The sequence below is a fragment of the Zootermopsis nevadensis genome, unplaced genomic scaffold (assembly GCF_977971745.1).
Source record: "Zootermopsis nevadensis isolate Lab colony 2312 unplaced genomic scaffold, Znev_1.0 Znev_ptg000007l, whole genome shotgun sequence".
Lineage (NCBI taxonomy): Eukaryota > Metazoa > Arthropoda > Insecta > Blattodea > Termopsidae > Zootermopsis > Zootermopsis nevadensis.
This window is the reverse complement of record NW_028259139.1, coordinates 18,762,226-18,787,267: the sequence shown is the minus strand read 5'-3', so window position 1 is coordinate 18,787,267 and position 25,042 is coordinate 18,762,226. Positions and strand designations below refer to the sequence as shown.

Below are 25,042 nucleotides of genomic sequence, written 5' to 3'. Positions count from 1 at the left end.
TCACTGGTCCACTCCTGCAGCTGGTGCAACTTTCGTTTGATCTCTTCTTGTTCAGAGTTGCGTCTCGAATTAATTCATAGTGCACAGGACCACAAAACTCTGACTTCTGATATCACTTTCCATTTTGACCTCTCACTGTAACTTTTTTATCACAGTGAACGAGATGAACTGCAGGTCAACCGATCATGCTTTGTTTGTTAGTGAAAGGGATGAAAAGGTTCATCCATGACAGTGATGGCCCAAGGGAGCAAAAGATGTTACCAGATGTCATTGTCATCCACTCACTTTGCGTCCAAGGCGTCTTGTGCTGATTAACACGACGCATGTTCAAAAATCTGACTCCATGGCAATTTCCATGTTTTTGAAGATCCCGCACTTTTGTCAACATTCATGCAGCTGCTCTGACATGAATTGTCCACCTGGTTATTTTTTTTTGTGCAGTTAAATGACTTTCACCGCAGTCATTTTCCCTAAACATTTTCTTCCGTCTTTGGATCTCGGATGCCATTTAAACATGGTAATACGAGGCGCGTCCCAAAAGTAAGTTTCCCTGGGGCCGTTTACAGAAACAAAACACAATTTCATGGAAATATTTATTGCAACAGATACAGCAAGTGTCCAGCTATTTTTCAACATATTCGCCACCGGAATTGAGACATTTGTCATACCGTGGGACCAACTTTTGAATACCTGTGTCGTAGAAGTCTGCCGCCTGGGATTGGAACCACTGTGTGACAACCATCTCCGCCTCTCTGTCATTCTCAAAACGCTGACGCTGACCGGACAGGAATTTCTTGAGGTGTAGGAAAAGATGGAAATCACTGGGAGCGAGGTCCGGGCTGTAGGGTGAATGATTAAACACCTCCCAGCTGAACTCCTGCAGGAGACTTGCTGTCCGTCGAGCCGTGTGCGGCCTAGCGTTATCACTGACCGCACTTCACAGTCGGCGGGAGCTGGAATAAGAACCTCCATCTTCAACAGCTGCAACGATGCTACTGTGAGAACGCGGGAAGTGCCGTTAGTGCATGCGCCATGCTACGTCATTGCTCTATCACGTACGCACAGTCGCTTCGCGCAATATAAGGTTTGCTAGCTGTGGGACGAGTGGGAAACTTACTTTTGGGACGCGCCTCGTACAATGTGAGGAATCTTCTCTGTGAACCTAATATATCATTTCTAGTGTTTCAGAAGCAACTTTAATGAAGTGTTGACAGAATTTTATTGTAGAGCCATTTTGCAACTTCAGTCTTGTGCAGAGCTTCATTTGGCAGGAACAGTTTTCTAACTGAATATGCGACAGAGAACTAAGTTTCATTACTATTGTTCCAGAGCATTATGCAGATGGAGACCTGTCCCAACTGTTGGAGTCGGGATGAGCATTTCCAGTTGACGAAACGAGATTGAACCTGGCAGAAATCATCGACGCTGTGGAGTATCTGCACAAGGTAGGCAAACAGTCCAACTGCAGTTCTGTGCAATAAAATGTATAACAAAGCAGTTTAAAGCCTGAAGGTACTTGTTTGTTTGTGTGGCTACAGAATTTTTTTGCTTTCAATCAATATGTCATTTATTCACTACAAACCAATCATCGTATTCTTGTCTCTTATCATGCAAAAAAATCTCAAATAAAAATGTACAATCGTTACTCAGACTAGTGTACAGTATTAATGTTGAAAGTAGATTATATTGGTGGTAAAGCTGAAGTTTCTCCTAGCGTCTCAGACACCTTCATGCCAGCCCTCTGCACATAAGCAACATGGTAGATCCTCACTCATAATCATGGTTGAAGCCACAGCTACAGTTTAGATTGGTTAGGGTCAGTGGTATTTAATTTAATCAATAAAATGACAACCTAGTTTGGATGATATGTAGCAGAAAAGGAAAATACTGAATCTGAATCTCATTACCACAGAAGAATGCAAGATAAACCATGTAAGATTTGAGGTTTTCACAGCGGTGAGTATTAAGATTTCTGTCTTCTGGGTTGTTGCGCTGTGTAGTCTGGTCGATGTTAACCAACGTTTCAGAGGTCATACTGCCTCCATCATCAGGGCGATGAGTATGAAGATTTCTGTCTTCTGGGTTGTTGCGCTGTGTAGTCTGGTCGATGTTAACCAATGTTTCAGAGGTCATACTGCCTCCATCATCAGGGCGATGAGTATGAAGATTTCTGTCTTCTGGGTTGTTGCGCTGTGTAGTCTGGTCGATGTTTACCAACGTTTCAGAGGTCATACTGCCTCCATCATCAGGGCGATGAGTATGAAGATTTCTGTCTTCTGGGTTGTTGCGCTGTGTAGTCTGGTCGATGTTAACCAACGTTTCAGAGGTCTTACTGCCTCCGTCGTCAGGGCGATTCGTTAACATCGACCAGGCTACACATCGCAACAACCCAGAAGACAGAAATCTTCATACTCATCGCCCTGATGACGGAGGCAGTATGACCTCTGAACCGTTGGTTAACATCGACCAGACTACACAGCGCAACAACCCAGAAGACGGAAATATTCAAGATAAACCATATTTTATCCCCTCAGTACAAGGAATTTATTTGTTAATTTTTTTCTTTCAGATAAGAGTCGTACACCGAGGCCACTTTGCTGTCGCAGATATGGTTTATGCAAACAATTTGTCAGCTCTGAAGAGGTAGATATTATATCCACCTTATCTTTTGTTCGGTGTGCGTACAAGGACACATAGGCTGTAAATATAAGAGCTATTTTGACAGCTGTCCATCAAGCAGTGCCCTATATTTGAGGGGTGTCAAAGTTTGAGACCTGTAAAGACTTGACAGGCTTAAGGTGCTTGGAATTTGGCCACACATATCGCAGTGTGTGTAACTAAAAGATGTCAGAAGGCGTGTGAATTTGAGGAGGTAAACATGGAGTGCAATACTGGTGTAGGGAGAGAAGAAATGCTACAGAGTATTGGTGGGAAAATCTGTTGGAAAATGGCAGCTTCAGAAATCATTAAGGAAAGAATCATAGCATTAAGAGGGATGTTACAGAAATGTATTCTGAAGGCAGGAGGCGAATGGAAGTCACTCCGGACTTTGCCCACTGGTGGTCTTCACTTTTTGACATGATCAGTTTTCTTTTCTGTTACCAGACAGTTTCTAGGTGTTTTGTGCCCCAAATTCCTGACACAGTTACTCGAAGTGTTGTTTCCATCTTCAGGGTGATCGTGCGTATTCGCAGTGTGGCACAAGTCAGTACATGGCGCCAGAGATATTCATCGGCGAAGGCTACAGCCATGTAAGTTTCTTATCCATTAACGGTATGATAATAATGAGCTCTTGGTTTTATGTTACTCAGCCAAACGTGATTAATGCAAACTAACAAGGAAAGACATTGTAATAATACGAGGGTTTGGAGCCACAAACAGTAACTTCATGGAGTTTGTAACGACACATGCATAAACTAGTCAGTATGCATGTCAGGAGGCCGAAGCATTCAAATGAATGTGGCGCAGTCAGCTGCCGGGCATCTGGCATGATGACATGCATTTTTGTCATATAACAGAATTTGAAATCCAAGTACTAGCCAGGCACTAAAATTCGAAATAAGTGTTGTTCAGACTTTGTTTCTTATGTGACTCAGCATGCAAGTAGCGTTAAGTGTCTACTTGTGGCGCATTACACCCAAAGTCAGAAAGAAAAATGAAGTAGCTGTCACCAAATTTCATGCTTCAAGGCCATGGAAATACTTCATATCCCTTACCACACAGCTCCACGCTCACCAACTAAAAGACACGGGAATTAGAACTGAATGGATTTGAGTAGTTTATGTGACCTACATTTCAGATGTTCAATGAGGGCGTCGTGAGTGGCCTGGCAGGTAACATAATTATATTTAGTTTCAGTCCACTCTATAATGAAGTCTAGGGTGACTGTAGCCAATTCTCCTATCAAGTTCTGGCAAAGTGGAAGCCACTGTTAGCTCATGGATAGCATCTTCATGTACCCCAAGAAGAATGCTTTAAGGGGAGGAAGGTCATGTACACAATGTGGTCAAGCCATAGGCCCACCCTTGCCAATAAAATTCTCTTAAAACTTGTTATTTAAGAGTCTATCAGTTACTTGTGAAAATGTGGAGGCATTCTGTCTTTTGAATAAAAATTTTCTTGGATATTATCCATCATCTAGTAAATATAAAACGTAAAACGATTAGCTCTATCTAGTGGGCCCAACTGTGTAGGAACCTGAAGACGGAGATAGAGTCCCATCTCCGAAACGTCGTTTTACGTTTTATATTTACTAGACGATGGATAATATCCAAGAAAATTTTTATTCAATTGACTCTTCACCATCGTCAAGAAGTTTTAGATTTGATATGCATTCTGTCTTGTTCCAACAGCCTTTCAATAGGATACTTCTTCAAAACAGGCGTGAGGAATTCCTCTGCTTAAGATGCCATTTTAACAACTGTGACTATAGTGCATCTTGTGGAAAGATATGGAAACTAAAGCAGCACGAGTTATAAACTTGGTCACACAACCTTCTAAAATTAATTTAGTTCAAATTCCTTTGCAACACGGTTCACAAGTTTTGAAATGGCATCCTGACTTGCCTCCTAATGTAATTTATGTAAAATAAATGTTAGTATAACTGTATAATGTCAATTGTAAACGGTGTTTAGTGAAGTGTTTTTTCAAGGTTCTAACTGAGCACTCAAAGAAAACCATAAGAAAATTCACCACATTCTCTGGCTGACTAAGAATCAGACAGAACGCTATTGAAATAGATAAAAGCATCATCAAACGTACGAATATTCCTGGAGGCAAGAAATGAACAGTTAGTTCATTCTAACCACAAACTTTCTATTTGTGGAGAACCTTGTGGAAAATGTACAAGTGTACGATGAATTGAAAGTGTCTGATTGCAGCTGTTACCCGCAATTTTAATTGTTGCAGAAATTGGACTGGTGGAGTGTCGGTGTAATGATGATCGGGTGCAGCCCCTTTCCATATAACGAATATAGAAATGAAGAAGAACTCCGTAGGTAAGTATAGTAAAATTGCTAGATTGATTGGGCCCTCGCCCCCTGTTCATTATATTCAGCGCGCTCCTGTAACATCCTCATTTTCTCTTTAGCCTCTTCCTCTGTCCCCCCCCCCCCTCTTATTTCCACTGAGCCTGGCGTTTATCCTCCAGATACAGTCAAACCTCTGTTCACAAATGCCTCGGATCACGAACAATTCGGTTTACGAACAAATTTTCCGAACACAAAGCGTCTCGGATTATGTACTGTGTCTCGAGTTACGAACACGCAAGCCGTCAACATCGTGGAGCGATAAGCTGGGAGTATCAGCGTCGGCAGTGTTCGTAGAAGAATGATCCAGCACGGGGCCAAAGAAAGACGATGATAGCAGCGAAGCGAAAAAATACCAATATCATGATAGATGTTAAGAAAGAACGATATCACCCCGATAAAACAGTAGCAAGCCGCAGCATAAACATTTTCAATGATAATGCCGTGTGTCACTTTAGAAACATTTTAAAACGTAGACAAAAACAAATCACACTGGACAACTTTTTAGTGAGACAGAGGCCCAGTGAGTCTGATGCAGAGTCGAGTGGTGCCAAGAGACAGAAAAAATAAAAAGAATCCCCTTGCAAACAATAACATTTCACTTCCTCACCACCTTCCACTTACGCCGTCAACTCTCCTCCATAACTAAATTAAGTTTTCGTCTATATTTGATCTGCTTAGTGTTGTGTTTATCTTTTTTGCGATAGATTTGATGGTTTCCACTGATTTTGTGTTAAGAACTTGTGCACAAAGTACTGTTGTAAAATTTTAAATAAGCAATCATCTGGGTCCAGGAACGGATTAATCCATTTTACATTAATTCCTATGGGGAAAATGGTTTCGTTTTACGAACGACAATACAGGAACGAATTAAGTTCGTGAACCGAGGTTTGACTGTATTTTTCTCCAGCTTGCGTTTATTCCTCCCCTGCCCCCCCCACTTCCTCACTCTTCCCCTTTTTCTTACAAATGATTAGTTCATTACTTCTAGGCCACTAGTAAGACCTACTTGTAGCTGTCGATGGAAGGATAATATTAAAAGCAATCTTACGGGAATGTTGTGGGTGGCTGTGGGCTGGATTCACCTGGTTCGGGATACCAGCTGGTGGCAAGCTTTTGTGAACACCAACATGAACTTTCATAAGTTAAGAGGGAATTTATTGACTAGCTGAATTTCTCAAGAAGGATGCAGCTCCATGCATTTCCACCTTTGCTTCTGACTAATGGTGTTGGTTTGTGTTACAGTAGCCCCCATCAGGCGTAGCCTGACGTTGAATCTAGAAGCTACGTCGTCGCCCAAACAGAGACTTGGCTTGTCATTAAATCTTGGAGGAACATCTTTCATATCTGCCCTAGGAGACTCTGTTGATGTGCAACTCCCCCTAGAATGCCAGGGGTAAGTACAACAATCCTGCCAACTGCTGCAGATTTTCCTTAAAAAAGGATGTACTGGAAATGGATTATGAAGTTCAATGTACTGTCGCCATGACAAACCAAGTTAGGAGAGAAACGAAGAGAAAGAGTCTGGGAATATTCTTAGATGTACCCATTGTTGTCACAAAATATAAAATTACTTCATAACATTTTTTGAAAATAGATGTACATATCACCTAGAGCATACCGCCACGGTGGTCTAGTGGTCAGAACACTAGCCTTGTAATCCTGGGGTCCCGGGTTCAATTCCCGGTGGTGCTCAGATTTATAACTTGTGTTGGGCAAGACCGTGGTCTAGGCAACACGGAGTTTTCCTCCGGGGGCTTCTCCGGGGCATCCCAACAATTACTCCATTCACACACAGAAGAAGGCAATGGCAAACCACTTCTGGATCATCTGCCAAGAACGTATATGAACAGGTCCCAATCCGAGAAAAGGATGAAGGATCCCGTTCATATGGACCTGTCGTCAGACAGAACACTAAATAATAATAAGATGAGGTGGTCTAGCGGTTAGAACGCTGGCCTTGTAATCCTGGGGTCTCGGGTTCGATTCCCGGCAGTGCCCGAATTTATAACTTGTGTTGGGCAAGGCCGAGGTCTAGGCATCACGGAGTTTTCCTCCGGGGCTTCCCCGGTTTCTCCGTGGCATCCCAACAATTACTCCATTCACACACAGAAGAAGGCAATGGCAAACCACTTCTGGATCATCTGCCAAGAACGTATATGAACAGGTCCCAGTCCGAGAAAAGGATGGAAGGATCCCGTTCATATGGACCTGTCGGCAGATAGAACACTAATAATAAAAAAAATAATAATCACCTAGAGCAGCGTTTCTTAAATTATGTTATGCGTACCACTGGTGGTACGCGAGCCATTATTGAGTGGTATGTGAACTAAGTAATAAAATGAAAAGATGATATTAACATAAATAAGTTTTCCCTGAACACATTTGGTTAGTGATACATTTAATGTGTTAAGTTAGAATTAGTGGTATGCCAGCGGAAAAGGTTGAGAACCCCTGACGTACAGGATTGTAAAGGGGATATCTGTGGAAAAATAGCAACTTTGTAAACTGAGAAGATGGACAGATTTTATTAAGCTGGCTCTGAGAGAAATGTGGCGAGAAGGTGTGCGTTAGATGGAAGTGTTGCAGGATCATGCTGGAAGGTGAACTTTCATTTTAGAAGGTCGAACCTTAAGGTTCTGTTACCAGAGATTTAAATTGTGAGCTTACAAATGTATGAAGATTTAAAATACAGGTTAGGGCGCATAATAGCAGTGACTGATTAAATGTTTACTGAGTTTTCCTCAGTTCACCAAAGTAGATCTAGAAGCAGAACTGAACACCATGTTGTAGCCGCACATTGTTTCCCCTTAGTCATGGGGTCATGGCAAGACATGACCCATTTGTGGAGAGTTTTGGCTTTCTGTTCCCTCCATTAAGTCTGGTATGATGTAAAAATAGTTTTAATCAAACATTAATGTCTTGATAACATTATATCAGTCACGCAGACTTTCAAATGTTGAATGTAGTGGATGGCGTTCGCAGTTTCTTAAGTTCCTTGCTCCATTTTGTGGTTTTGAATTCATATCAGTATCCAGAATGGTGAGAATAAATGATGAAAAATTGAAACAGCACATGGAGGATGAGATGAATAGGTAACATTTTCATTACGTTTACACATGTAACTATAACCTATTTGATTCGAATAAATTCTGAATCTAATTACCTAATTCTGCTCTGTTATCGGGCATCTCAGTATACCAAATGACAAGATTCGTCACATGTTTGCCATGTCATTAACAATTATGGACTGTGTATACTTGTAGAAAATGTTTCAACAGTTGAAATTAATTATTTTTTTGTGGTTTGTTTGAGATGCATTTATTGAATGGTTTTTGTAATTATGTACTGTATATTGAAATTTCCACATCACAAGGGTTGAATGAATAACCTGAAATTTACACTATAGTACTCTTTGCACTGACTGTTTATGATGAATTATGTGTGTGTATATACAGTGTGTCCGGATGAAAGGTATCCAAAATAAAAAATTTATATCTCGGAAACTAATTGTCAAACACGTATCCGGTTTATGTCATCAGAAAGGAAAACTCTGAAAGTTTTTTTCCGAGTATATAAATTTCTTAGTAAATTTCAATGTGGGCTCCCCTGGTGGCACGACAAATATCCAGACGATAGTTACCGAAGCCACAGCGTCCCTTATGCTGGCTTTCAGGTTTTAAAGGTCGTTGATCTTAACCTGGTAGACAATGTTCTTCACATAACCCCACAAGAAAAAATCCAATGGGGTTAAATCTGGCGACCTAGGAGGCCAAGCGATTGGTCCACCTCTGCCGATCCATCTCCCAGCCATCTCTCTGTCCAGGTGATTCCTAACATGGTGGCAGAAATTTGGCGGCGCCCCATCTTGTTGGAGGATAGTTTGAGGTGGTAATTGGGGCAGCGCGTACAGCTCCAGCATGTCAAGTACGAACGTCCGATCACAGTCTTTTCTGAAAAGAAAAATGGCCCAATGAACTTGTCGTGCATTTAGCCGGCCTACACGTTCACCTTGGGGCTGCCTCTCTCCAACTCAAATGTGACACGTGGATTTTGACTGCCCCAAATCCTGCAGTTGTACCTGTCTACAACTCCATTGACATGGAACGTCACCTCATCCGAGAAGCACACTTGGCGGAGGAAATCGGGTGACGCCTCAATTCTTTCTAGCATATCCACAGCGAAGTTTGTGCGTGCTACTTGGTCAGTCGGTTTTAGTGCATGAATCATTTGAATCTAGTACGCTCTTAGATGGAGCCTTTTGTGTAGCACATCGTGCACTGTTGAACGTGGAATTTGTAACTGCAAGCTAGCAGCATGAATTGATTTGTGCGGACTTCGCTGGAATGCCTCTCTAATGCGATTGACATTTTCTTCAGAGGTCCGTGTCTTTCCAGGAGATTTTACACGCAACAGACTACCTGTAGTCCTCAGTTTGTTGTCCCAGAACCGAATGCTTTTTCGTGTAGGTGGTTGACAACCATACTGCGTTCTAAAACGACGCTGGACAGCCGTAAGAGATTGCAACTCTGCTAGCCACAACATGCACTGAACCTGTTCCTGTGGTGTCGACACCGTTACTGAGCTCGCCGAAGGTCACCAGCTGGCGCATGCACGTAAGCCGGGCATAAAAAAAACTTTCAAGGTTTTCCTTTCCGATGACATAAACCGGATACGTGTTTGACAATTAGTTTCCGAGATATAATTTTTTTATTTTGGATACCTTTCATCCGGACATCGTATGCCATTTTGAACACCTCATGTAGTTTGTGTTATAAATTATGTTCCTTTGTCCAAGTGAACAGCTTCGCCCAGAATTTCTTGCTCCCGAAGAATAATCGTGTGATAGCCTGCCATCATCTCCAGCAATGGTTGAGGTCAGTGGTACAACCATGGCAGAAGCTGGCTCACTAGCATTTCCCACATCATCACCAGCACCATCTGCAACATCTGGGGACTCCAACTCCCACCATTTAGCACCTGAACAAGATCGGCAGTCTCAATCAGGAGGTAGAGATGAGCAAAATAATGAAAATATCTGTCTTCTGGGTTGTTGCGCTGTGTAGTCTGGTCGATGTTAACCAACGTATCAGAGGTCATACTGCCTCCGTCATCAGAGTATGAAAATATCTGTCTTCTGGGTTGTTGCGCTGTGTAGTCTGGTCGATGTTAACCAACGTATCAGAGGTCATACTGCCTCCGTCATCAGAGTATGAAGATTTCTGTCTTCTGGGTTGTTGCGCTGTGTAGTCTGGTCGATGTTAACCAACGTTTCAGAGGTCATACTGCCTCCGTCATCAGAGTATGAAGATTTCTGTCTTCTGGGTTGTTGCGCTGTGTAGTCTGGTCGATGTTAACCAACGTTTCAGAGGTCATACTGCCTCCGTCATCATCACTCTGATGACGGAGGCAGTATGACCTCTGAAACGTTGGTTAACGTCGACCAGACTACACAGCGCAACAACCCAGAAGACGGATATCTTCATACTCACCGCTGTGAGAACCTCATGTCTTACAAAATAATGAAACATCCTTACATTCAGAAACAATTCTATCAAACAATCTTTGCTGTTCAGTTGATATTTTCGCCATACGAATATATTATTTACTACCAAATTTTTGTTGGCATTAAAAGAGATAGTTAATGGTATGATGACCAACAAGTCGTCATCATCTTTACTAATATTTTAGAGCTGCCTGTGATATGTTTAGCAGCACTTTTAATAGGAGCAACAGTCTCAAAGTTGGTACATATAAATATTATACTTGAACCTGAAAGAGCCTACGTTACCTACCATAAGAGAGTTTACCGAGAAGTGCACTTCACAAGTTGTACTGATTGTACTGGCATTCCAAGGTGTGTGGCTTTCTGAGAGTGATAATTAAGCGTTGACTTTGACTCAAGTGATTTATTATGTGAGGAGTGAATTCGTGGAAAATGTTGTTCAGATATTTATACAAATACAGATTTTGTACATTTTTATTAATGCATAGGTCCTTTTATCATTATGATTGTGATTGTATCATTATGTGACTGCTATATTTCAGTTGGCGTCATTCCATGTTCCAGAGACTTGTTTAAAAGTGAAACATTTTGCGTTAAGACATCGTAACTTCAACTTAATTTAAACATGCTTTTAAAATGGCAGTTATTTGCCACATAATTCCCACAGCATTATTCACTACAGGGTGTGTGATGTTATAACGCTGAATTGTGGCCAATATGCTTGCAGAGCCCTTCTCATTGTCAAACTTGGCACTGTGAACTCCAACCTAACATCACAGGACAGAACACCAGTGCTTTATAGATCTAGGTGTCACCTTAAAAATTTGGAGCCATAATGGAATTTAAAGACAGAATGGAAGCAAATATGGGGAGACAGAGAAATGCATACAATAATTTGATCAGAAAAAAAAATCTTTGAAGACCTAGGTATAGATAAGAAGATAGTATTGAAATGATCAGATGTGAGGGTGTAGATCGGATTCATCTGACACAGGGAGGCATTAGGCTGAAACAAAGGGATTCAGGGCAGGAGACGTGGAACACATGGGGAGGGGGGGGGGAACTTGAGAGATGGAGGTAGAACCTCATCTTGTTAGATCGTGAGTGATTATCATAATTGTCTGTAAAGCAGTGCTGTACTACTCAGTCACGTGTGTGTGTTATTTCTCTGTTTTCACTTACCACCACCAGACCGTCGTGGGCTGAGTCTCGCATCTCTAGCTATTTCAGATGAGGCAGTATGTGAAAAATCCAGCACAACAATTTTTCCTCTTAAGTCTTTACTTAAAGTCCGTATGTAGGGGAGTTTATGCAGTTCACTATGGGTGTAAAAGGCACTCCTACTTTGTGTACCTTTGGCAGACCGTATAACCTCGGAGTTACCGCCGCGTGTCGTCTGATCTCCTTTTATCTATCTTTTGCCCACGCTGACTTCTTAATGAGGGAGATGGTTTGTCTCTCTATTTTGATATAAGGACTGGCGAAACACCTGGCAGATCTGCTGTGCCCTTTTGGTTGGATGTTCTGAACACCACGTCATCAACTCGGAGGCCTTTATCAACAAGATACAGAACATCAGGCTTCAAGAAACAGACACCATGGTGAGCTTGGATGTGGTCTCTCTGTTCACCAAAGTCCCGCTGGAGGATACTCTGCAGCTTTTAACATGGCACCTCGAAAGCTCTACCATAGCACTCATTAGGGTCCTCTCCACCACATATTTTATGTACAATGGCTCCTGCTACGAGCAAAAGGACGGAGTGGCCTAGGGGTTGCCACGCATGGCATAATACCATTGGCATGTTTGCCCTGTTATTAGTTCTGAATTTAAAGTCGTTAAGGAGAAAAGTATGAATTTTGTTTAATTAATCCGAAAACCGTACATGGAAGTGCAAAGTTCAGACCACTGTAATAAATAGCATTTTTGAATTGTGATATTGTCCTGCATTCTGGTGACGATACTATGAGGTAACGAATTAAGTGACTCTGGGTAGCAATACTAGCGGATGGTGTGTTATGATTGAGTTTATTAAGTGGCATTTTCCTTGTCTCAATATCTTATTCTTATTTAGGCCCAGATATTTTCTTGATCACTTTATTTTTCAAGTGCTGTATTTCATGTTCTTCCCTCAAGCTTAGAGGCTGTGTGTCAGCAATATGAAGTCATCAAAAGGATATTTTGGTAATTAATGTTTTAATGTATGTTGTGTTAAGGTTTCCAAAGTTAACAGAAGAGTTTTTTGAGAAAAAGCCATGGCCTGATGAAACAGATATTGCATATTTAATGGATGAAGATTCATTAAGTTCATATACAGATCTTAATCAGAGTTTGAATTTTCAGGCATTATGATCGAGCTAAGTCACTGATGTTGGTGTATTTTACCACCACTTTCAGGTGTTATAAATCCTCTATAAGGAATTGTATTTCTGTCATATCTGTGCTCGTGTGTCTGGTTGTCTGACTTTAGAACAGAGGTTCGTTTCTTTCTATAATTACTGTGATTTGTTCAACTACATACTGAGTAAGTTTTGACAGTATCATTTACTGTTACAGTACTTTTTTATAATCTGTTTTGCAGTAAAATTTTGGTGATAACAATTACCATCTGATGTGAACCATGTTTTACTCTGCCATATTATCCAAGTGTCAGGAATTTCATTGTGATTTGTTGTGTTATGAAACCTCATGTTATCTTTTGGTGATGACTAGTTTGCTGATATTTCAGAGTCATTTTATTCTCCATATTCAGTGTGAAGCGACTGGCAGCAGTGATAAGTTTTCAGCATAAAGTCCCTTATAAAATATTTAAAGATGGTACTATTATAAATATTTTACTTAATTCTCATTATCCATTTAGTGTTTTCTTATCATATGTATATAAAGAGGTGGTTAATGTGATATTTTTAACATGACTGATTTTAGATTAACAAGCAGACTGAGCAGATGTGTCATTTGTTGGCAATTTGTTTCGTCCTTCATCCTCAATGCATTTATGAATCAATACATCAGGTGTTAAGATAGAACTACCACGAGAAGATGCAGTACAGAGAACTAAGTGTAAGTTGTTGAGGGTTTTAAAACTTTAAGTTACTATGTTTATTTACGGGCGTTTTTGTAGTGCATTACACCGACCCTTCTGCGAATTTGGAATGGCGGATTTTCATGAACAAATCAAATTTTGCCAAAGACTCGCCAAAACGGCTACGGAAACCTATGAAATGCTAAAGCAAGCATTTGGGGAGTCCGCAATGGGTCGTGCACAAACTTTTGTGTGGCATTCACGTTTTAAAAATGGCCGAACCTCTGTCGATGATGACGAGTGTTCTGGACGACCATCTTCGAGCACAACACCCGAAAATGTTACGAAGATTCGGCAGGCCATTCACGAAGATCGACGTCGTACCATCAACGACTTGTGCGACATTGTTGGGATAGGCTATGGGACCTGTCAGCTGATTCTAAAGGAAGAACTCCACATGCGACGCATCGCAGCCAAGTTTGTGCCAAGGCTCCTGTCTGAGGACCAGAAGCAGAATCGACTTCTCGTTTGTCAGGAGCTCAAAGATCTTGCTGGATCGCCGGATTTAGCTCCGTGTGACTTCTTCCTCTTCCCAAAGATGAAAATTCAGCTAAAGGGAAGGAGATTTGAGACGATAGAAGAGATTCAGGCAGAATCGCAGATGGTGCTTGACAGGCTGACAAAGAAAGATTTCCAGGGATGCTTCCAGGCTTGACAGCGGCGCTGGGATCGTTGTGTTCACTCCCAGGGGAACTACTTTGAGGGTGATGGATGAATTTAATACCTGAGATAAGTATACGGGTTTTTATAGGCGCAGTCTTGAAACTTTCTGATTGCACCTCGTATGTGTGGGAAGAGAGGCTAGATTCCAGTGTGCATGTTAGTGCAAGCTGAATAATATTCATCTAAATTTTAAAGAAACCATTGGATTTCATAAAACCTAGGGAATAAGTGACTGTCAGCTTCTCGATAAGAACTCTTGTTTGTAGATAGTTCCATATGTTATGAGGAAGAATAGGCTTATGGATACATGTTTGTGTATGTCCAGCTGCTCTCCTCCCAGAATTTTTGTAACCAGTTGATAGATTTTCTTTAAACTTGTTACAAACACCATATCACTAGAGGTCAGCCTACTTTTGTACTTTGTAACTACCTAGTACCACTAATATTAATATGGTGGTGGTACTAATACAACATACGTAATAGAAGGTCTTGAAATGTTTTGTGTGGTGGAAGGTGTTTGTGGTTGAGATTTGTACGAGGTGCGATTGGAAAGTTTACAGACTGCGCCTATAAAATCCCGTACACTTATCTCAGGTATTAAATTCATCCATCACCCTCGAAGTAGTTCCCCTGGGAGTGAACACAACGATCCCAGCGCCGCTGCCAAGCCTGGAAGCATCCCTGGAAATCTTTCTTTGTCAGCCTGTCAAGCACCATCTGCGATTCTGCCTGAATCTCTTCTATCGTCTCAAATCTCCTTCCCTATAGCTGAATTTTCATCTTTGGGAAGAGGAAGAAGTCACACGGAGCTTAGAAAGGAAGTTGGGGTCGGTTCTTGCAAGATCTTTGAGCTCCTGACAAACGAGAAGTCGATTCTGCTTCTGGTTTTCAGACAGGATGCGTCGCATGTGGAGTTCTTCCTTTAGAATCAGCTGACAGGTCCCATAGCCTATCCCAACAATGTCGCACAAGTCGTTGATGGTACGACGTCGATCTTCGTGAATGGCCTGCCGAATCTTCGTAACATTTTCGGGCGTTGTGCTCGAAGATGGTCGTCCAGAACGCTCGTCTTGAAATGTTTTATGTGGTGATAGGTGTTTGTGGTTGAGATTTGTATTCCTCCTAAATGCAGACCAGTTGTCATATTGGTAGCTCGATGTTGTGGGAATGAGTGTTGCATTTGTCATTCATTTGGTTGCCCTGCTGACATCACCTGTGATGTGGCATGAAAAAATCTTTTGAATTTCAACATAATCCAAAGAGTTCCAGTGTTGAATATTTTTTTAAAATTCTTTTTTCTATTGGCCCATTGTGTGGATGAAATTGATTTCTATGTTCAAATGCTTTTCTCTTTTCAGGAGTTTGAGACATGTTTCCTCTTTGCTTGTCCAAAATTTCTGTCACCTGCCCCAGATGACAGAGAATCACACTAGCCTGCATCAAAACTGAAACAATGCTTTCTTTTCAGTTTGTTAAAGCATCCCACTGGTCATTTGTGCCTACCCATGCCTTTTCCACAATATTTTATGAATATTAATACCACAAGTGATTACAATAAATATAGTTTAACTGCATTTAGATTAGCAAGGAGCATGTGACTGCAGATTGCAGAGCTACAAGTGTGGCTGATGCATACATTACGAAATTAAGTTGTCTTCATTCATTGTATCTTGCAGTTTTTCCCCCAGCGTGTACGCCGTCCTGACCCGAGTGATGACCGAGATGTAATTGCTCGACATGCTGAAATATATCCAAAAGAAGATGAACTGCAAGCTGTTCAGCGTATAGCGTCACACACTGAGAAGGCACTGAAGTTTGTGTCGGACCATTTGCCTGACTTGGCTGACTTTGCGGCAAAACAGGCAACTGCTGCTAAGCCTGTGGTTGGTGCAGGGGCTAAACCTGTCGGTGTGGGAACCAAGGTTGTAAATCCACCTGTTAAAAGTGGCACAGCAGGTGTGTAGTAATTTTGTAATTTGTTAATGAAATTACATGCGATGAGTTGCAGTGATGACATACCTAGCTCGCTTTGATGAATAACTGAAGAAAATCGTTTGTTCCCTATTATTGTACCTGAGCAACTTGTCAAGGAAAAGAGGTATAACATCTCTTAAATGTCGCAAAAAGTTGATAATTTCCATAATAAGTACTACTTAACCTAGTTAAAGTATCTGTATTCAGGTAAACCTATTCCTGGAATTGAAACCTGCTGTTGGAACCAAGATCATTGCTGGAAACTCACCTGCAGTTAAGCCTGCAGGCCAAGGTCCAGTAAAAACTGAACCCATAGAGAAGGTTAAACCAGATGCAGTTAAAGAAGAAAAGAGAGAAGATGGCCGTGATGGGAATCTGTAAGTATATCAATTTTTGCAGATTTGTTCTCATAGTTAAGACATTAAGACAACTCGTGCCGTAGTGTAATCGCCCTTTGCTTCCAATAATACTCGCCCATTTCTTAATGGTTCAAGGACAGTACAAGAGGGAAAGGAAAGAGAAGGAATATAGGAGTGGGTTAAAGTGGCATAGTAGTGCCAGATCTGACATTGATATGCCACTGTAAGGGTTCAGGTGTGCCACAATTTTTTGTAAGAAATTGTACATTTGTGTGTTACAGTTGGAAAAAGTCTGTATATTTTGTAATTAAGAGTTATAACGTGCGCACGCGCGCACACTTGTTTTGTCATCTATAGTTTTATTCAGCATGTGTTGTGTTTTGTTTTCATATGCTTTCATATATGTGCGGAAAGAGAGGCTAGATTCCAGTGTGCATGTTAGTGCAAGCTGAATAATATTCATCTAAATTTTGAAGAAACCATTGGATTTCATAAAACCTAGGGAATAAGTGACTGTCAGCTTCTCAATAAGAACTCTTGCTTGTAGATAGTTCCATATGTTATGAGGAAGAATACTCTTATGGATACATGTTTGTGTATGTCCAGCTGCTCTCCTCCCAGAATTTTTGTAACCAGTTGATAGATTTTCTTTAAACTTGTTACAAACACCATATCACTAGAGGTCAGCCTACTTTTGTACTTTGTAACTACCTAGTACCACTAATATTAATATGGTGGTGGTACTAATACAACATAATATAAGGTCTTGAAATGTTTTGTGTGGTGGAAGGTGTTTTTGGTTGAGATTTGTACGAGGTGCGATCGGAAAGTTTACAGACTGCGCCTATAAAAACCCGTACACTTATCTCAGGTATTAAATTTATCCATCACCCTCGAAGTAGTTCCCCTGGGAGTGAACACAACGATCCCAGCGCCGCTGCCAAGCCTGTAAGCATCCCTGGAAATCTTTCTTTGTCAGCCTGTCAAGCACCATCTGCGATTCTGCCTGAATCTCTTCTATCGTCTCAAATCTCCTTCCCTTTAGCTGAATTTTCATCTTTGGGAAGAGGAAGAAGTCACACGGAGCTTAGAAAGGAAGTTGGGGTCGGTTCTTGCAAGATCTTTGAGCTCCTGACAAACGAGAAGTCGATTCTGCTTCTGGTCCTCAGACAGGATGCGTCGCATGTGGAGTTCTTCCTTTAGAATCAGCTGACAGGTCCCATAGCCTATCCCAACAATGTCGCACAAGTCGTTGATGGTACGACGTCGATCTTCGTAACATTTTCGGGCATTGTGCTCGAAGATGGTCGTCCAGAATGCTCGTCATCATCGACAGAGTTTCGGCCATTTTTAAAACGTGAATGCCACACAAAAGTTTGTGCACGACCCATTGCGGACTCCCCAGATGCTTGCTTTAGCATTTCATAGGTTTCCATAGCCGTTTTGGCGAGTCTTTGGCAAAATTTGATGCACACGCCATTCCGAAATCACAGGAGGGTCGGTGTAATGCACTACCAAAACGCCCGTAACTAAGAAACAAATGCTAATTCGATGATGCCGGCTAGCACACTGATTGACTATGAATGTAGGCCACACCCCCTAGCGGCAGAAGCTCGTACTACATCCGGTTCGCCCTCTATTGACACAGTCTTAAAACTTTCCGATCGCACCTCGTACATTGATTCATAAACCTCCCCCCCGTATGCGAGGCAGAATTTTGTGGCATCTCATCATGTGTCTGACAAATCAGGGTGTAGGTGGAAAAAGGTTGCAGAACACTGCACTAGACTCACTGACTAAAAACTATTTATGATAAGTGCTGTCTTAAAAGTTCATTAATAGTACATGAATATACCATTGCTGATGTAGAGGTATGTGGCGCACCATTCATTATTATTTCAATGGAAGTTTGCAAGAAGTATGGCTTAAAAATTGAACAGATTTTACATTTCTTGCAATTCATGCAATCAGAATTTTCCTTTCAGTGTTAATTAAGTTGGACAAAATCCATCTTTTTTTTCTTTTTTTGTTAAGACGTTTCCACTTTCTTGTTCATATGTCGACAAAATTCATGCCTAATCTGCCTGTGCCACCCACCTTTGTATTGGTAATTTGAAGTTTGTGTGAAGAGTTTTGGTATTAGTAAGATGTGGATGATCATTGGACTGTGGAAGGTGATGTTAGTCACACGGGCCACTAACTGCTTATCTCCTTTTCAGGTCCTCAATGGTTTCACATCGATTACAGATTCTCATTCCATCGGGATAAGGATGACAGTCAGGTACCACGTGTACTGAAGGGTGTAATGCGTGTGGGGGTATTGGCTAAAGGTCTACTCCCGCATGGTGATACAGCTGTGAATCTCGTCGTATTGTGTGCGGAGAAGCCCACTTGGTCGTTGCTCAGTAAAGTGTTTTGAGAATCTTCCAAAGCAACTCCAGGTATGACACTTTCATAGTTCATGGGTATTTTGTTTAAATGTAGCTTTTATGGCATGCTTCCAGTACTCTCAAGCCTATTGAAGTTCAGCTGAGAATGATTTCTATTGTACCTTAATTCTTCTCCCTCATTCATCATTTCATTTCTCACTTATTTGCTTTATCTCATTCCCAGTTTTCTCCCATATTTGCAGTGTTGAATATTCTGGTTTTTCCTGTGTCTTTCAAGTTATCACAAGTCTGCTCTATCCATGTAACTGTTACAGTAGGGCACCGCATATACGGCAGGTTAGGGACCATACCCCCGCCGAAAAGCGGATCTTTGCATTTTTTTCACTTGCAAATGCATATCAAAGCCTAATAAGATGTTACACTATCATATCGTAAGTGCACAATAGCGCTAGGCCTAAGAACACGATATGAAAGTAAAATGAATATCAGTAGTAGCTGTAAACGCCGGACGCACTTCTCTGACTCGGTTGTTGAGCGCGTGGGGCGTATGCACACAATTGAAAAGCGCCGTATTAGCGGATCGCCGAAAAGCAGGGGCCCTACTGTACTGAATGTACGTTTTGTAATGCATGAACAGTCTTTAACTGTTCTCACTGCATATTATTTTCTCACCACTTTCCTGAAATAATGAAATTTTAATTTAAAATGTGGACAAATCAATTTTTTTTTTTTTCAAATGAAATGTTTCAAACTGGGTGGCAACACTGCAGATCTGCTTTCATAACTTGCAGAATGAAGTGCACTACATGGATTTTATCTTTTGTTGTATCTTCATATGTAAACGCACACAATTTTGGCAAGTAATCATTTAGACTAATGTTAACCCTCCACACCTTTAACCTGGTTTTGTAAGGAGGATTGGAGACATACTGTAATAATGAGATTGCTGTATGCTGGAGAGGTTTGATGTAATTCATGTTGCAGGTTGTTGCTCCTGAAGACACGTACGAGGACCACCGAAAACTTGAAGTAGCAGCCGTTATCGTGATGGGAGTGAAAGAGCCATATGTCACTTTAACATCACTTTAACATCACCAATTATGCGTGAGCAGTTGCTGACTCCTCTGGATGGAAGTGGTGGTAAGAAAACGAAAAAGTGTCCTCATCAGCAATGCAGGTATCATAGAGATAGCGAACCAGGGGCCCATTGCAAGGTGGTGCAGCATGAAGGCTTGTTTAGCATGCATTTGCATTTGGCTTTCTTGTGCTGCCCAGATAGTGTTTTTCAAAAACAGATCTATAGTTTCCTCTCCAGTTTAAAGGTTTAACTTAGCAATCATTTTACTGAAGTGTTTTAATGATTCCAAGGAGAGAAAAATCATTGGTGCCCCTGGGATGATATTCTCCTAACATGCTAGCCTGGTGCATGGATTGTTTGTATGAGAGACAGGCTAGCATATGAGGTGCGATCGGAAAGTTTCAAGACTGCGCGTATAAAAACCCGTACACTTATCTCAGGTATTAAATTCATCCATCACCCTCGAAGTAGTTCCCCTGGGAGTAAACACAGCCGCTGCCAAGCCTGGAAGCATCCCTGGAAATCTTTCTTTGTCAGCCTGTCAAGCACCATCTGCGATTCTGCCTGAATCTCTTCTATCGACTCAAATCTCCTTCCCTTTAGCTGAATTTTCATCTTTGGGAAGAGGAAGAAGTCACACGGCGAATAAGGAGGGTGCGGGATGACGGCCGTGGTGTTTGAGGCCAAAAACTGCCGAACTTTGAGGGCGGTGTGCGCTGGCGCGTTGTCATGATGCGTCGCATGTGGAGTTGTTCCTTTAGAATCAGCTGACAGGTCCCATAGCCTATCCCAACAATGTCGCACAAGTCGTTGATGGTACGACGTCGATCTTCGTGAATGGCCTGCCGAATCTTCGTAACATTTTCGGGCGTTGTGCTCGAAGATGGTCGTCCAGAACGCTTGTCATCATCGACAGAGGTTCGGCCATTTTTAAAACGTGAATGCCACACAAAAGTTTGTGCACGACCCATTGCGGACTCCCCAAATGCTTGCTTTATCATTTCATAGGTTTCCGTAGCCGTTTTGGCGAGTCTTTGCCAAAATTTGATGCACACGCCATTCCGAAATCGCAGGATGGTCGGTGTAATGCACTACCAAAACGCCCGTAACTAAGAAACAAATGCTAATTCGATGATGCCGGCTGGCACACTGATTCACTATGAATGTAGGCCGCACCCCCTAGCGGCAGAAGCTCGTACTACATCCGGTTCGCCCTCTATTGATACAGTCTGGAAACTTTCCGATCGCACCTCGTATAACTTATAATATTATTCATGTAACAGTGTAATGTACAATATTTTGTTATTTATTTTTGGTCCCTGAGTAATGTAACTGTACATGTTAGCTGTACACTACATGATGACCAGGCTGCTAAAACAAACTTGTGTGTGATCTAGTCATGTTACAGGCTCGAGCCATTTTTGCTCTGATGTAACAAGAGTTCACATTGTAGATTACACAAAAAATAAAATTGCAATTTTGAAGTTCAGTTTTTCGTGTGGATGGCTTCATGCGTTAAATGAACTGGATGACCATGTATATGAAAGGCTACATTTGGCAGCAGATGTGTTCAAAGTAGTGCCATTGTTTTCAATCATGAAGAATATTGTGAGGAGAGGGCGTGTTTTCATTCAGTCCTTTGCACATTTACGTATTGTACATCCTCTCCCCTTAGAAAACAGCCTCTTTGGTCATTGTAGCATTGATAGCTTCATACTTATTAATATATTGCAGGCAATGGAACTGCTTGTAGAGAAATTCATCAGTTCAGCTGGACAGCCACTGAGTCCAGGGGATGCGTTACGTCAGATTATGGAAGCACTGGCTTCTGGTATTTTATTGCCAGGTGGTCCAGGTCTTCTGGATCCCTGCGAAAAGGATCCATCAGATGTTGCAGGGAACATGCTGCCTCAACAACGGGAGGACCTAACTGCTTCAGCACAGGTGCATTTTAATTTTGCTGTCCTGTACTATTCAGTCTAAAGTGTTCTTTGTTCGCTGCCAGAATTTTTTAATGGAATTTCAGTCTTTGGGTTACCAGTGAACTGAGAGGAAGGGATTTTATTGAAACATATTTTCTTCCTTTTCATCATGCACTCCGATTGATTGCCTTCCGTCAAATACACAAGGTGCTGGGAATGGATCCATTACCACCTCCAGAGTTTACTCGTGGAAGATTTAACCGTAAACGTAGGCGTGGCAGTAGCCCTGGAGAAGGCAATGATTCTGAAGGTAAACGTGTAGTTATTCTTTCTGTACATTAAGTATCTTTTTGATACTTCTTTAAACTGCCCCCATTTATTTATGAGACTGGACGTTAGACTGTTGAAAATTTTTATTCTTGTGTAATATTCACTCTTCTAAAAGCATGAGGGGTTGGCAGTTGGTCTATGAAACTGATACTTATTCATTGTGTTGACAGTATGTATATCTGAAATTATTGAGACTATGTAATACCTATTGAAAACTGTTAGAATTGGTTAGTCTGTGGTTTATTAAAGTATATAGTAATGATTTTAGGTGCAGATTTTTAAGATGTACAGCAGTGGTCCCCAATGCGGTGCCCGCGGGTGCCATGGCGCCTGCCAAGGCTTTCTTTGGGTGCCCGCGTTGTTACAGAAAGAGGTTATACTTAATAATGAAGGCTGTTCAACCATGAACATTATAAAATCAAAGCGCAGATCTCGACTTACTGACGCCCATCTTGATGATTGTTTGCGAGCAGGAACATCATCCTACACTCCCAAATTTGAAAAACTGGCCGATGAAATGCAGCGCCAAACTTCCCACTTGAGTAATAATAATTGTACTTATAAAACTACGTATTTTTGATTGCATGGTTTCTTGTATCATTAAACGTCGTGTTGTTTTGTGTATTATTTGGTGTCCATATCTTATTTGTCCAGAGAAAAGAAAATTTGGCTTTGTTAATTGGTTGGTGCCCGCCACGATCTCATAAACTCTCAAATGTGCCCGTAGGCACAGAAAGGTTGGGGACCACTGGACTACAGAATTTTTGTCACAATGTGCAATTTACTTTAGAGCTGAAGATGACAAAAAGGAAGATCCTGATGAAAAGATGGAGACAGATAAAAGTGGAAAGTGATCTGTGAAGAAAAGCATCAGTGAATATGTTGCTATAGCATTATTAAAAAGATGTCAAAGAATATTGTGTGAGAAGTCTCATATTATCTGTTGAGTGTTTTACCTGTGCCTGTAATGCTGTGTGCAGTTTGCATTCATCTTATTTGCAGTTCATTAGAATTTTGCACTTACGGTGGTCTAGCGGTTAGAACGCTGGCCTTGTAATCCTGGGGTCTCGGGTTCGATTCCCGGCGGTGCCCGAATTTATAACTTGTGTTGGGCAAGGCCGTGGTCTAGGCAACACGGAGTTTTCCTCCGTGGCATCCCAACAATTACTCCATTCACACACAGAAGAAGGCAATGGCAAACCACTTCTGGATCATCTGCCAAGAACGTATATGAACAGGTCCCAGTCCGAGAAAAGGATGGAAGGATCCTGTTCATATGGACCTGTCGTCAGACAGAACACTAAATAATAATAATAATGTTTCAGTGCAGTCCACTCCCTGTGTACTTTCAAATTTGACTTTAACAAACATTATAGTACCATTCATTCACGCCTTGATCCACAAATATTATAAGGCATTTTGTATACTTAGTACATTGATATATCTTTAGTCATCTGAATCTATAAAGCACTAGCCACTTTCTTTCAAGGGATGTTTTTATTTTTGTCAGAATTGTTTTAGACTTTGTGGTATGTAACTAAGTCATAGGAAATGTTTTCTGTGTTTAAACAGTGAATGTTACATTTTTTTAGGTACCCCAATTTATCATTCCTTTGACATAATTCCATTTACCACTGTATTTTCCATTGTGGAATAAAAATATACCACTTTATCTACTATATTTTAATTTAAAAAAGTTGCTGATGTTTTATAATTGGTAAAATTTTGTTACCTTTGCATACCACTTTCAAATCTTTTTGTCACAGGGTCATTGGTAGAATACTGTTCCTATAAAAGAAATGGTGCTGGATTGGAATCTCCTGAAATGTGTCCTTGGACAGATAGATTCACTACATAGTCTGTATGTAAAGTATGTTTAGTATAGTCTTAACATGAAAGCTAAATGTTAAAAATGGGTGTAGAGCATTTTCAGTTTGTGAATATATATTTTTGTGTGTGGCTTCTTGTAATGTGATGTCTGCTGAAGAAAATATAGATAAGACTTGTTTACCTGATAAAAGGTACCTACCATTTCCCATGAACATTCTGTCACACTCCTCAACTTAATTTCCATGTGAAAACAGCTGTTTGTATTGAATGAGTCAGTACAATGTTCTAAAGAGTGATTACCCACCATTTAATAAAACAGGCATCTTTGTTCTCTACCTGCTTATGCAGAATTCCTTGTCTGTATAAGCAAATTTGACGTAGATTCCATTCTTCCAGAAAATTGTGACCGTTTCTACCGATATGGTGCATATACATATTTCTGAAAAGCCTTGGTCATAATTAGGTGTAAGTATGAAAAATCTAGTTTCAGCACCTCATCATTGGCTGAAAATGTGAGGAACCTCTGATATTTTGTTCTAAATTTCCCCAAGATAAATTTTCAATTTCAACACCCATCGACTGAAGAACAGAAAATAGGGAATGAGAACACCGCCGAAATTGTGTTGGTAGCATGTTATGGTTTACGGACTGCACATTTATCTGATTTTGTGGTTATGTGACGTACGAAGTAATTTTAAGGACATTCTACACAATGAACCGTATAGAAAAGGAGCGAAATTATTTGAAGAGGCTTCAGGAGGTTTGTCGGGAAGAACTTGCGGTGGATAAGTAAATTTTTTTGACGTAAATACGTCTATAAGGACGGGTCATTCGGCAAAAAAGTGTAACTGCATTGTTATGTTACCTAGGAAACGTCACCTGT

At 41.1% G+C, this 25,042-nt stretch overlaps 2 protein-coding genes across 4 annotated transcripts; both read left to right on the top strand.

Annotated features, from left to right (window-relative positions):
- The first annotated feature begins 6,429 nt into the window (after positions 1-6,429).
- On the top strand, positions 6,430-20,122 carry LOC110839279 (zinc finger RNA-binding protein-like). The gene is made up of 6 exons (XM_087343834.1): positions 6,430-10,037; positions 12,009-13,591; positions 15,953-16,234; positions 16,458-16,627; positions 18,857-19,050; positions 19,984-20,122. Exons 2-5 carry the CDS (start codon positions 13,571-13,573, stop codon positions 19,026-19,028), a joined length of 645 nt encoding a protein of 214 aa, XP_087199960.1. The 5' UTR covers positions 6,430-10,037; positions 12,009-13,570; the 3' UTR covers positions 19,029-19,050; positions 19,984-20,122.
- On the top strand, positions 19,999-24,349 carry LOC110839282 (zinc finger RNA-binding protein). Of its 3 annotated transcripts, none has more exons than XM_087344528.1 (4): positions 19,999-20,139; positions 21,812-22,021; positions 22,207-22,309; positions 24,096-24,349. In XM_087344528.1, the coding sequence occupies exons 1-4, from the start codon at positions 20,128-20,130 to the stop codon at positions 24,185-24,187; spliced, it is 417 nt and encodes a 138-aa protein (XP_087200654.1). In that variant the 5' UTR covers positions 19,999-20,127; the 3' UTR covers positions 24,188-24,349. The 3 variants fall into 3 exon arrangements, with proteins under 3 accessions (XP_087200654.1, XP_087200655.1, XP_087200656.1); XM_087344529.1 differs by having other exon boundaries at positions 23,120-24,349; XM_087344530.1 differs by having other exon boundaries at positions 22,598-24,349.
- Positions 24,350-25,042: the final 693 nt, after the last annotated feature.

Bases quoted from the DNA above. Each gene is read 5' to 3' on its own strand.
- LOC110839279 (XM_087343834.1), top strand. From the start codon at position 13,571: ATGCAGTACAGAGAACTAAGT. The intron at 13,592-15,952 runs GTAAGTTGTTGA...TGTATCTTGCAG, and splicing joins TGCAGTACAGAGAACTAAGT to TTTTTCCCCCAGCGTGTACG. The intron at 16,235-16,457 runs GTGTAGTAATTT...ATCTGTATTCAG, and splicing joins TTAAAAGTGGCACAGCAGGT to GTAAACCTATTCCTGGAATT.
- LOC110839282 (XM_087344528.1), top strand. The intron at 22,022-22,206 runs GTGCATTTTAAT...CAAATACACAAG, and splicing joins ACCTAACTGCTTCAGCACAG to GTGCTGGGAATGGATCCATT. The intron at 22,310-24,095 runs GTAAACGTGTAG...TTTTTGTCACAG, and splicing joins AGAAGGCAATGATTCTGAAG to GGTCATTGGTAGAATACTGT.